General features: G+C 31.6%; 1 protein-coding gene across 1 annotated transcript; it reads right to left on the bottom strand.

Annotated features, from left to right (window-relative positions):
• Positions 1 to 2948: 2948 nt before the first annotated feature.
• LOC120085112 (auxin-responsive protein IAA29-like) lies at positions 2949 to 6096 on the bottom strand. The gene is made up of 4 exons (XM_039040971.1): positions 5593 to 6096; positions 4795 to 5060; positions 3499 to 3589; positions 2949 to 3255 (listed from the first exon to the last, which is right to left on the bottom strand). Exons 1-4 carry the CDS (start codon positions 5877 to 5879, stop codon positions 3198 to 3200), a joined length of 702 nt encoding a protein of 233 aa, XP_038896899.1. The 5' UTR covers positions 5880 to 6096; the 3' UTR covers positions 2949 to 3197.
• Positions 6097 to 13959: the final 7863 nt, after the last annotated feature.

Raw genomic sequence — 13959 nt, 5'->3', positions numbered from 1 at the left:
GAGACTTGTATCTATTTGGTGCCTAAACTTTTAAATTTTTTAAAACTCGCCGATCTACTAGATACGAAAATGGAGAGTTTTTAGTTTTATTGGACAAAAATGTCAAATTTTACATGGACCTTGCATTTTAGCCACAAATTAATGAAGAATTTATTAGAGTTGTCCTTCCAAGTAGTAATGAACAAAAATTAAAGGAATTGAAAGAATAAACCCGGAATTCTATCGATACAAAGAGCATCATCAACATTGGATTAAGATCTATAATAATACAACTCATATGTAACAATATTACTTTTCTAGTCAATAAAGTTCCCCCCATTTTGAAGCCTTTATTTACTTCCACAAATATTAGCAAAGGAAAAATGCATGTATTGTATTGTATTTATTATTGTTTTTAGGCAATGTATTGTATTTATTGAGAGATGTACACTATAATTACATTCATGGAGACCAAAGATGCAAGGCAAAAGGAGGGATGAATAGTAATACCCATCCAGTCTATTAACCTGAGGCATTTTGTAGGGTTGTTGTTCTTGAACTAAAAGTTATTGTTTCTTCTCCCTCTCACACGTATGAAGGAGGCAAGATGCTTAACGATGCGACAAATAGATCAACTATTTGAAGTTGATTAACTGTTTAAATGGTTCTATTGTTGAGGATCCCATATTAGAAAGATGAGGGGACCTCACAATCTTTCGTGAGTTACTTCTCTCATTGTCAGTTGGTTCTGAGATGAAATCTCATATTTATTTAATAAGAGCCGAATCCTAAACGGGCATTTAGTCCAAAAATAAAAATCGGAATCTGATCCAAAAATGGTGAACTTAAAGAGACTAGAACAGTTAAAGATCTCATATTTATTTAACATTTGCGACTAGATGAGTCAAAGCTACTTTTAGTTGTCCATGCGGAGAAGAGAGCTACCTAAGGTCCATTTGTGTCATTTGCTATTTGGATACTTCTATACAAATGAAGTTAAAACCATTTTTCTCTCTATACTTGGAAATTTGCTTATTTTTATTTCATGTACACTTAATTGTCTAATTTTAATCTTTGCACTTTTAATAAATCATAAATTCATTCCTCAAAATTAATTTTATTGAAATTGGTCAAATAATAATAATAATAATAATAATAATTTTCATGTAAAAAAATAGAATATGTTTTCAAAAATTTTAATAAAATTGCTAATATATAACAAAAAGTTTTATAAAAAACAACAACAAATTAGAAGCAGGAACTAACTATAAAATGTATTGAAAGTATTAGAAGTAAAATTGAACAATTTAAAGTACAATTTCTAAAGTAAAAGGACTAAAATAGTATTTTAACCTAAAATTTATTAACTAAAATTGCTAAAACACACTGAAGCGGTAATAAATACATAACCCTATTGTATTCATGGTAAATATTTGTGGGCTTGTTACAATTTTATATTCTTGTAAATACAGACTTTATCATTTTTATGCCCCAATACTAGACAAGATCTGATGGATCAGACCCAAAAGGGGTCTTAAAGAGATTGACATGAAAAGCTCATTAATGGCCCATAACCTTTTTAAACTTTTTTTTTATTTGTTTATTATTTATTCTTTAATTTAAATTCCAAATTTTTTCTCCATCATTTTCCACCTCTTTCTTCTTTGTTTTATCACTCTTGAAAAAGACCTATTAAATACTTTCTAATGTCGAGAATATTGTCCATAATATGATAGTATCATGGCATTAAATTTTTGTTGACATGTTAATATTTCCATCGATATTTTTATGTTTTTATGGGTTCAACATCAATGTGAGGAGTGAATTGATATTTTCATTATATCGTAAAAAATCCACGAAACAAATAAAATAAACATCAAAATATCACTAATATAAATAATAGACATGTTAACTTGTTTGAGAATCATAAAAAGTTTATCTATTACTTTAAATCAATTTTTTTTTTTGAATTTTTTGTTTTTAAATTTTTTTCAAAAATAACTATCGAAATCAATTTTTTATTGATATTTCCATCAAAAGTTTCATAAAATTAAGACCTCAATATTTCCATCAACATCGACATCCACATTTTAAACATTGGATAGTCTAGACAATTTTTCATTCTACCTCCACTAATTTTGTGTCATATCAACACACTCTTTAAAATAAGGTGAGACCTACCATCATTAATGTAAGGTCTGAAAATATTTATGAATAAAAATTATAGTATGGACATAGAGAGTATGATATTCTGGTAGTATTAGAAAAATTTCCTCTAAAATCTAGAGCTGTTGAGTAATCTTAAAATATATGATATTTTAATTAAACGACAATGTACGATAATTAAGGACGTGACAAAGGGCATAATGCTTCAGTTAAGACATGTACTCTTAATTAAGATATCATAGTTTCAAAATTTCCACCTCAAATTTTGTATTTGAATATAGGAAAAAAACCCAAAACCAAAAAAAAAAAAAAATGAGAAAAAAGAAAAATTGACAAAATTTCAATTTTTAGAAACAGTCCATTTTTTTTAGGGAGGTACAATCTAGACACCCAAAATTGGCCCTATATGTACTGTACAAGTGTGAGTACCATCCAATATTTTTGTGCCAAAAGGACTTTGTTTCACTTTCTTTGATTTAATGATATATTAATACTAAAATGATACATATTTTTAAATATAAGAAAATGAATCAAAATATTTATAAATATAATAAAATTTCATTGTCTATTTGTAATAGACCATTATAGACCACTATAGACTAATATCCTTGTCTATTTGTGTCATAATAAAAACAGATAATAATCTATCATGATCTATTATAATCTATCGCAGATAAACCGATATATTTTGTATTATTTGTAAATATTTTGATTAATTTTGTAATGTAAAATAATTTTCCCACCTTTTAAATGGCATAATGTTAATCACTGAAACTAGACAATTAATTGATAAAATCTGGGAATGACATCCAAACTATCCATTGATTTACTTTTTTGGCAGCGGGATGTCAAAATATTATTATACAAGCAACGCGTAATAAAAATTGAAACCCATTCCTTCCATCACTCTTATAACAAATATGCTAAAAGAACTTAACTAAATTAACTCACCCCTCTCTTTTTTTTGGGATATCATATAATAGCTCATTACTCAGAAATGATATGAGGGGAAGTAAAACAAACAAGCAGCAATCTCACAAAGATTTCTTCCATTAGTTTGATGGTTGTCTTCTTATAATCTTCATGCATTGTACTGACTCTAGAAAAGTCCTGTAAAACATTATTTCTTGTATTCAGAATCTAATCATCATTTCATTGAATAAAAGTTCATGATATTTACTTTTAAGTTCTAATAATGCATATAGAGACTAGAGAGAGACTGAAAAAAGAGGAGAATCTTTGTAAAAATCATAAACTTTGAACTTGCAGCTCAGATTTGTACTATTATTGTCAATATTTTTAACAAGAGAGAGAATAAAGAAAGAAAGAAAGAAAGAAAGAAATAGTGCTTACTGCCATGGGAGATCTCCTGCAAGCAACCAATCTCCTTCTTTGTCCTGATAGGTGAGAGTTAAGCTGGCATTACTATTCCCACACTTTTGATCTGTTCATAAGAAAATATCAACTTTCTAATTTCATTACCACTTTAAAAAATAGATAATTTTGAGTTTCAAAAACATGTGGGGTTGGAGGTTTCGAATCTCTAACCACTTAGTTGAGGATATATGCCTAAATAAGCAAGCTACGTTCAAGATGGCCCAAACAGTGAGATAATTATGACTCTCTTCCCTTTTCACCCTCATGTAGGGGTGTACATCGATCGGTCGGTATCGGTTTTGGGAGTAAACCGGCATAAAAAACCGACTAGGAAATTTGGTTCGGCAACCGACTGCAAGTTGGTCAATTGGGTTGGGTTTTATTTATTTTTATTTTTAAGATTAGAGCTGCAGAGAAGACTCAAGTTGAATGAAAGGAAAGATGAACTCATGAAGTGTCAGCGTTTGGTTAACATGATTTTCAACATCTTTTAAGAAAAAAATTAAATCAATCATGGTAGTGGGCTTGAAACTTGGGCTAAAAAGAAAAGAAAAGAAAAAAAAGAAAAAGAAATCTAAATGCTGAAGACACCAAGGCACTGGGCTAAAATACTTTTTAAAAAAACACTAATATACATACGTTGGTTGGTTTTTTTCCCCATTTTTTATGTGAAAGCCAACAACCGACCGACCAATGTTAATTCAGTTGGTTGGATCGCTTTTCAGTGCCTTTATGTACACCCCTACCCTCATGTTGCCTCACGATTTTGATTTTCTGTTTTAAATTTATGAACCTATTTGTTTTGCTGGAATGTGATGAGTTTGAAATGGAACGTAATCCAAAACCCATGTTTGGATTGAGCCTTTTGGGTTCGATTTATAATACCAAACTCATCCATTCCTACAGTTTTCAACTCAACTCTCTTTCCCACCATTTTCATGCTTCACGACCCCATTTCTGATCTGCCCTTAATATCTCACGCATTTCAACACTCATTGATTCCCAGTAATCCTTGTTACATTCTAGCATCTCAAACAACTCCTGTATGTCTAGGTTATCCTTGCTAGAATCATTTTTGAATCCTTAGTCAAACATAAAAACAGGAGTCCTCAAAAACGAAAAATTGGCTAAGATATCACAAACAAAAACAATTTTGAACTTAGATTAGAGAAGGCTTGGTTTTCAAAAACAGAAAACTAAAAACAAAAACTGTGCCTTATGAGATTAATTCTAGGATAGTAAATCAAAAGTTATCAGGTATTGTTCACTCACAGCAAGAATTGGAAAACATGTCAATCAAGGCAGTTTTCAGCGTCTGATATGAGTTATACAGCCCCACATCAATCTTCCTTGCTATTGGCATCCCCTCCATCTTCACCTTCACATATTTTGGGTTAAAAACAATTCCATCATCTTCATCTTCTTCCATCCAATAATTATCAGAACCCGGACCGTCCTGTTGCAGCCCATGAAGGTGCTTTTTCCTCCATGATTTAATGGGTGGCCACCCCACAACTTTGTTATTTTCTCCAGCATTACTGTTATGAAAAATGGAAACAAATCATCAGGCCAGATGCTTGGTGACAGAACAAATGCATCATAGCACTAGAGTTGTCTGTACCATATTTTAAGTTTGAAAATGCAAGTAGACCCATAATTGAAAATAGGACCTAAAGTCTTAACTTCAAAACAGAGATCTATATATATATGTTTGAAAAAAAGAGTTGGTTTGTATTTTATTTGAAGCATGACTTTGTCCATTTAAACATGTTTGTTTGAAGCTTGATTTTCCCCCTCTAAATATGTTTTCTTGTTTGAAGTACATCAGTTATGTAAATGCCTATTTGAACATAACTAAAGTAGTTAGATACTAGTGTCTACCCTCATGAGTTGATGTTCAAATTCCCTCCCTACATAATAATATTTTTTCGAGTCCAACAATTTTGGGATGGAAGATCAAACCATCGACCTTTAGGATAATAATTGGTGTGCTATGTCAAATTGGCACCCTACATAATAATATTCTAAGAAAGAAAAAAAAGGAAAATCAGTTGTCTGAATTGAACTCACATGTGTATGGCACAAGAGCTTCTCTGGTCGGTGTCCTTCCTGTCATCATCTTCCTTGTTTGGGTGACCACTCCACAGCAGCAAAGACAGCTCTTTAAACGAGTCTTTGCTTTTAAAGAAAGCATCTTCAAAGCCACGCTTGTGTCGACCATGGCTCGTGCTTTCTGCACACAGACAGCTCCTCGTATCTAAACCAAACACATCTTTTCCATCACATACATTCCTGTTCAGGTCAAAACCTCTGGTGGGATCTGGTACAGAAAGCGCTAGCTCAAGTTCAAGCTCCATTAAAATCTTCCCTGTTTTCAAATAATTCAAAAGGCAATGAGATGATGCTAGCTAGCACTAGATGTGGATCGAATGGGTAGTTTCGTTTGCAACTTTGGACTATTTATACGTGTATCAGTGTGGATAAGAGAGTGAAGGAGACGACAACTAGGAAAGGAGAGAGACAGAGACAACAATGGAAGTTGGGTCTGCTGAAAGAAGGGCAGTGATATGGACACGTTCATAGAAAAATACTACTAAATGGATGCAAGTTTGGCCATGTAGTCATTTCTGTAGAAACATATCATAAATTAAGTAGGCCAAGCACCTAACTTGATTCAGCAAAGTCCTTGATCGTAAATTTCCCATGCTTTACACTTCAAAACACCATTAAATTCTAAATAAAATAAACATTAAGGGGTAATCCAGCATCTTCTGTACTATGATTTTGATATATTGACACATAATCAGATATTCCATTGACAGAAGAGACCAATGAAGTAGTTTTCAAAGTAATCTTATCAAGGGACGCGTGATATGCTTAAGCTATCATCAACTTTTGAAATCAGATCTTGAAAGAGACGACTAAGGGCAGATTAGCATTAAGAAAACTAATCAAACCCAAAAGTTAAATATTTAAAACCTTCCATTTCTGAAGATGGGTCATTTTCTTAAGTGGATTGGGGTTTAACACATAACCTCCATGTCGCAATTAAACGTTAAACAAGTCCAAATTGTCGGCGAAATGTTGTCAAATTGTGTCACGATGCGATGAACTCTGATAATTCAAAGTTCCATGATAATGTGGTACTAAAACATTCCCTTCATCAGTTATTTCCACCTCAATAATTTTCGTACTTGAGTTCCTTTCTGTCTTGCCCAAATAAAATAAAAACGATTCCCTTTGTCGGAGTATACTAGTACATATAATAGAAGAAAGAGAGAAAAAAGGGGAAAAGATTTGTCTAAGACAATTTAACAAACACCATGCATACGTTTGGTATATGTTTAGAATTCTTTACCTCGCAGCTGGATCCAAGCCAAAAGCGTAGGCCATCAGGGCAAGAACTTGTCTAGAACTGAACGGGCAGGTTCAATTGAAGTCCACGTGAACTCGAAAATCAGGGCAATGAAACTGATCTTCTCGGCAGGGAGCGTCCATTGGAGGTACCGAATCGATTGAATTGGTCGTGTCAATGTCGAAGCCTGCATGGATGAACCTTAGTAGACCCCAAAAGAGATGTTACTGACATGAAAAGCTGGCATTTGCAGGGGAAGCATATTGTACAGCTCGATCGCAATCCGCCTTTGATTTTGTTACACATTTTGGAAGCCCTACAAGAACACGAATATATGTAAATGTAATCCGAATTTCTGCTAATATTCTGAAGAGATCATATGAACATCAATTTCCTTTTCTTTTATCTTTTCTGATCAAATCATTGTCCCTTTAGATGATTTTCTTACTATTAAACTTGATTTTAAATGATTTCATCCATTCAACAAACCATCTGGAAGATGAGTTATTCAAACTTTTGATCTTTTAATTGAGAATATTCTTGAAAACGTCAACATCAACAAAGTTCAACTAACCTAAATTATGTAAATCATATCTCGTAAATATGATAGTCAGCTAATGTTTTTTTTCTTAAAATAATTAGACAAAGACAAGAAGACAAAAAGTAGACAAAAACACTAAAGTCCATAAAAAGTTGTTACTAATATTATGTTAATCTCTATGTTAAAAAAAAAAATCTTAATTAATATTGCTAGCGCTCGAATCTCATTCGCGTTGGGCTTCGTTACGGGTCACCAGTGGCTTTGACCTCCAACCCACTTCTCTTTGGTTCGGTCTCGAAACACTTCGAGTTGTCCTGTGTAAGAGATCCTCGTATCAGTATGGTGTCGAACTTACTGCACTCTGATGTCTAAGTTAGTATAAAAAACGACTAATTCAGTTAAACACAAAAGAAGTAAGGTCGAGTCTCTCTTTTAAAGTGGTTGAATGTGGTTATTTATAAGTCTATCCTTCGACACATGTCTTTGGTTAGTGTGACGGCTGTGGTGTCAGGGATGTTTCTAGCACTAGAGATTACAAGTGTGTCAATTCAAAACTGCCTTTTCGATTGATATGTATTTACCAGCTCAGCTGGTTGACCCAGACCCCAAGGCACTGACATCTTTCTTTTGGGACACACACTTACTCATGCTTCCTCTCGGATCATGTGAGCTTGGGTCCACTCGTGGATTTGGATCTTACCTTAAACAACTCTCAACAAATAGAATTATAACAAATGGTCTAATTTGATTCTATTATAAAGTATTAAGAGTTTCAATTATATAATTATCAGTTTGAGATTTTCAAGTGATACAATTTTGAAGTTTGTGGGTAATTCTTTTTTTAAAATCATAACACAAACACATGATAAAGTTGAACTTACAACTTTTTAGAACAATTAACTATAATTATCCATGTATTTGAAACTTAATAAATTATAATAATACTAAATAAATGTAGTAGTTTTATACATCAAAGTCAATTTATCCAAAATTCTAGGAGTAAGGTAGAGCACCTATATTTATCAACTAATATTAAATAACAAACTAAAACTTATTATAAATATTATAAAAAATAGACGTCCATTAGGTACTCATACTCAGTATACATTGACCATGTGTCTTGTTCTCACTTTTTTAAATTATTGTCCACGTGTTTTTTTAAATATTCATTATCAGTGTCCACGTAATCCAATTGCTTATAGATAGTGGTATTTGATGGGTTTTGAAAGACATATATTGGGCAAATTCTAAAAATTTTGGAGAAAGTAGAGAAATCCATAATTTGTTATTTGATTTACTTTTGTTATTTATTTTATTTTATATATTTATATATATTATGTTTAATTTATTTTGATATTTATTTATTCCATATATTTATATTATATTTATTTATTTTAATATTATATTTTATTGACATCTGTGTTCCCGTTGTGCTCCTTAAATTTACAATAAAATTAATTTATATAATTTTATGGTTAAAGACATGTCTATAATCTTTTTAAAGTTTATGAATCAAATAAGCTTCGGTTTCGATTTGTCGTTAGGTTATTAACATTCTCTTAATTAAATTATTCAAATCTTTTTTAAGAATATCTTTTATCGTAGAATTTTAATGTGCTTATTTTTTTCGACAACATTCCATCAAGTCAAGTAATTTGTAACAGATTGAATCGATTAAATTTATAATGTATTTAATGGGTACTTTAAAAAAAAAAAAAGAAAAAAATCACTTCTGTAGCGATGTTATTTAACTCAAAATCGTAATAAAGTGTTTGGTTATTTTAACCAATTTTAATTTGAAGTTTTTTCCCACAAAAAATTATAATTCTGAATAGTTCTATCGTTTATTTGCTGACATACAATAACGTAACACTTGCGACATACATATCCACTTTCTTATATGATTGAATGTTTGAAATTTGACAGATTAATACAAGCTAGCTGAAAATTTAATAATGATATAACAAAGAGATAAAATAAGCTTAACTTAATAATAATTGATAAGATCTTTTTATCTAGAGGGCAGAAGTTCGATCCTCAATCCGACGGTTGTTGTATTAAAAAAATGCGAACTAATACGGCGCCTTAGCAATAGTTTTGCATGTTTCATTTTGGCACTTAAACTTTCAAAGTGTCTATTTAGTCCCTCAACTTTTAGAAAATAATAATTATGATCTTTGCTACATTATTTCTCTGTCTAGTATTCGCTTGTCAAATGTCTGTCTCTAACATATATGACCTGAAACCATGCTCATATAAACATGCTACTGCACATACTTAAAGTAGCCATTAATTTGTTAATAGTAAAATAAGTGTACAAACTAGAATAACCATCTTCAAAATTTAAGGAATTAAATAGGTGTTTTAAAAGTTTAAGGATTAAAAATACAACAAATTTAAAAGTTCAATGATTAAAACGAACAATTTAAAAGTTAAGAGACCAAAATTGACATTAACATTAAAGACTAAAAATAATTCGGACTTGCACATGTCAACATTTAAAACTAGAGATTTAAATATATTTTTTAAAGTTTTTTTTTTTCTTTCAAAACATAATGATGTGCATGTTTAAAATTTGACACTTGGATACAAACTATAAAAGAAACAAGATGATGGCACAAAGGACCCACAATTAAATAAATGGAAGGGGAAGGGCATGGAAACAATATGGTAGGAAAAGAAAACATTCATGTTCATGGAATCTCTTACCTAAAAAGACCCTCAAATCTTAAGCAATAACTCTTCAAAACATTGGGATTGCGTACGTTTGCATGAAATAATTGTTTTATATTTGTCTTTGATGATGTGAAATGTCCTATACAAGTAGTATAGAGTTTGGGGCATGTTTGGAACATAAATATAGGGGAATAGGACCCGTTTTTCTTATCGGGATCTTGCTCCTCAAACTCTCCAATCACACGTTATGCCATCAATCGCGGTTGTCTGCCTCGAACTCTTTACTCGGATAAATTATTATAAGAAGTTATTCAATGTGGTTAACATTTTAACATCAAAATAGTTATTCTTTTGAAAGTCTAGTGATCAACATAGATATTTGAAAAAAGTGTGGACAAGAAAGAGACAAATCTAAACATTTGTAAACCAAAAGTAGATACAATTTGCAACTTAGAAGTGTAGTTGAAAGAACACATATTCATAATATTTGCAACTTATAAAGGGATAGATTGCACCTAAATATTACACATATTAATGATTTAGATATTTATGATATATTTTTTTTATGTGCAATAATTGCAAAATGGAGAAGCCAACTTTTAATCTCTAAAGAGGAAGGTCATGTTAATTACATTAAACTAAGTTCAATTTGGCTATGATGAATAAAATTTTGTCATAACATTGCTATTAAAAATATATGTACACTATTGTTGATGTTAATTATATCAATCAAAATAAAATAAATAATGGTTTATAAATACTCGTTTGGTCCATGTGTTTTAAGTTTTGTTCCATTTTGATATTTGTATTTTCAATTGTTCAATTTTAATCCATATATTTTCAATAAATTTTAATTTTTTTTTTGGCATGTTTCGGTCTTCTTTCCCATTACTTAGAAAAAGTGAGCCTGAATCCTCAAAATTGGTGTCTGATGATCTTCATCACCACTGGAATCTTAACTTAACATCTTGGCTTCCTCCTTCGATCTGTTCGATTCATTTCCTATCTCTATCATAGGGCTTTGTGGTCCTTCTTTTAGTAGTATTTATTAGTTAAAATAATATTAATCTCAAAGTTAGTCAATCCCATAAATAAGAAACAAAAAACAAAAGCCTTTATTAGCTTTCCTTTTATTGGAAGTACATTTATTAAAATTAGATAAATGAAAAATAAGGACTAAAATGACATAAAACTCAAAGTATAAGGATTAAAATGAAATGAAACTTAAAATGTAAGAAATAAAATAATATTTTAATGTAGATAATTATGGTTAAAGAATTTCAAAGAAATATAATATGGGCTTTAACTTAATCAACCCAATCAATAGGTAATAGGACTTTCTATATATATAACCTTAATTATAGGTCCATATTATACTATTGTCTTCTACACTTAATTTATTTTAGAATTAGACCAATCGAATATAAATTTTCACAAATATTAGTGTCTATTTACCATTAAGGCCTCATCCATGTTTTTTATAAGACAAAAAAATTTAAAAAAAGTACTTAGGATTTTGATTTTCTCTCTCTCATGCACAGCTTTGGGGTTTCGCGCCCATTGATGTTCATTAAAAAAAAAAAAATGTTGGAATCCCGATTCTTTCTCCTTCTAATTGAATCCTTTATTCCTCCTCCATCTCTTTTTCTCCTCCCCGACGATGTGAGTTGCAGGCGACTGGCAACGGGAGACGGATGACCTGAGGAATCTTTCAACGTGGGGCGAACAAATCTGGCACACAAGTAGATCTGGTTGACGACACAAGTTCTGGATGAGCAACGAGCAAATCTGGTCGACACGTGTGGGTTCTGGATGAGATGAAGATGAAGATGGAATGGTTCTTGTGTTGGGATTGGTGTCCTAAATCTTCTTGTAATCTCGTAGTTTATAAACTTTGTATAAACATATTGTTGTTAATAAAATAAGTATTATTTTATGAGCATATACTCAATCCAATAAACTAAGATCTTAGGTTATTTTATGTAATTTAAACAAGTATGTAGAGACATACAAGTAGATCTTGTTTAAATAATAACCTAAACGGTCTGTAGTAGATGGATAAGGTTGGGTACCTTATCCTGGTGACACTACGGATATGACCCGTTTTGTAGGTGTTACAAATGTTGTAAAGTGCTACAAATGATCTGATCCTAATCATTCATGTAGAGACATATGAGCGAGGATATCTGTTCGGGCTCGGGAATCGATGTCGTTACTTAACCCCAAATTTGAACAAAAATTTAATTTATTTTCACCGATCTAAGACTTATACCACAAATGTAGCAAGCGGTAAGATCGGGGTCGAATCCACAGGGAGACTGTTGAATCAATCTAAGACTATTTATGAATTCCAAAAGAAAGATTTTGATTGCTTTGGTTTTGACGAGCGAAATTAAACAAAAGGAAACAAGAGCAAGTGCAGAAAAGGTTTTGAATCAAATTGGGAAAATCTTGGCATTAGTTTGTATGCCTTTTATTTTCTATCCTTAGGTACTAGTTATTTTTCCAATTATGTAAACCCCTCGACCTATTAGAAATTCTAATAGTCCAATTGGCCAGTTTTTTTATAAAAATCTAAATCAGCCCTAATTCAGTTTAAAACTTTTCCTTCTTAGCGACGCCCAAGTTAAAAATGAAAAAAACATTAAGAAAGGGTTCAATTTTCGAGACATTCAACAAGCCGGAAAGACATATCTTGTTAATGATTTATTTGGAAAAGATTATATTAGAACCCATATGAACTTGGCTAGAAAAAGTCTAGACCTCAACCATGTGATCCTAATATTTGCAATTTAATCGATCAAGAATGCATAAACTAGAAAGATTTTGCAAATATGAAATTCAAAAAATCAATTTGTCAGAAAAATTCATTGAATTCAATTAAAAATAAATTAAAAAAACCCCCAAAGGGTTCACAACAATTGAATAAAATAAACTAGATGGCCTTCAAGAATTAAGGTATACAAACTATCCCAAGAAAATAATTTAGCCTCTAAAAGGCATAATTCAAACTACAATGATTAGAAAAAGTAAAAATCAATCACTCAAAAACTGAACAAAAACTTTCAAATTCTTCTTTATCCAGTCTTAATATCGATTGTATGGTGGCTGCCTTCAAAGCGGACCCTAAAGGCCCTATTTATAAGATACTCACAGCGTCGCGATGCTTGGTTGCGCTGCGCCCCCCAGGTCTTCTGTAAAATTTCGTAGCGTTGCGACGCTGCGCTACTGTCTTCCAGCATCAGGGGACATTGCAACGGTGGCGATGATTCAAATCCGAAGCGTTGCGACGCTCTGGGAAACATTGCGATGCTGCCTTGTTCCTGGAGCTACTGCCTTTCAGTGTCGAATGAACGTTAGACTAAGGCTTGGGATGAGCGTTGTGATGCTGACGCAGGGAAAAATCTCCCTTTTTCAACTCAACTTGATTTAGTGCATTTGGACTCTAGTTTTTTCGCTCTTTTGGCTCGATTCTTTGTCTTTTCCACGTGTTGGCTCCATGAGGTTAATTCTCCTACAAAATAAGATACAAGAATTACCCAAATATAGGAAGTTAAGGCTATAAAATTAGGTCTTTTTTAGAGCTAACAAACACCCCCAACTTAAGACTTGATCGTCCCAAGCAAGATAAAATTCAGTTATGGATTTCTATAAGAGAATGTTCACTCTATTTAACGAATCCTTTCTCCAACCTCAACAGTCTATAGGGTTGCATAATAAATCAAACCAAATAATCACTCAATCGAGACTTTTTATAAAAAGATTATTTTTCAATCAAAACCATGTACAAACGAGAAAACTAAGAGAAAAAAATTTTATTTCGTTAATCGTAAAGTGCCCAAAAAAGTCTTATCCATCTCCCAAT

This window comes from Benincasa hispida, chromosome 9 (assembly GCF_009727055.1).
Source record: "Benincasa hispida cultivar B227 chromosome 9, ASM972705v1, whole genome shotgun sequence".
Taxonomy (NCBI): Eukaryota; Viridiplantae; Streptophyta; class Magnoliopsida; order Cucurbitales; family Cucurbitaceae; genus Benincasa; species Benincasa hispida.
This window is presented reverse-complemented; position numbering and strand designations above follow the sequence as displayed.

Excerpts from the sequence above, each read along its gene's own strand:
- LOC120085112 (XM_039040971.1), bottom strand. The coding sequence starts at position 5,879 with ATGGAGCTTGAACTTGAGCTAGCGCTTTCTGTACCAGATCCCACCAGA. Across the intron at positions 5,061-5,592 it reads AGCTCTTGTGCCATACACAT|TAATGCTGGAGAAAATAACA; the intron begins GTGAGTTCAATT and ends TTTTCATAACAG. Across the intron at positions 3,256-3,498 it reads GCAGGAGATCTCCCATGGCA|GACTTTTCTAGAGTCAGTAC; the intron begins GTAAGCACTATT and ends AATGTTTTACAG.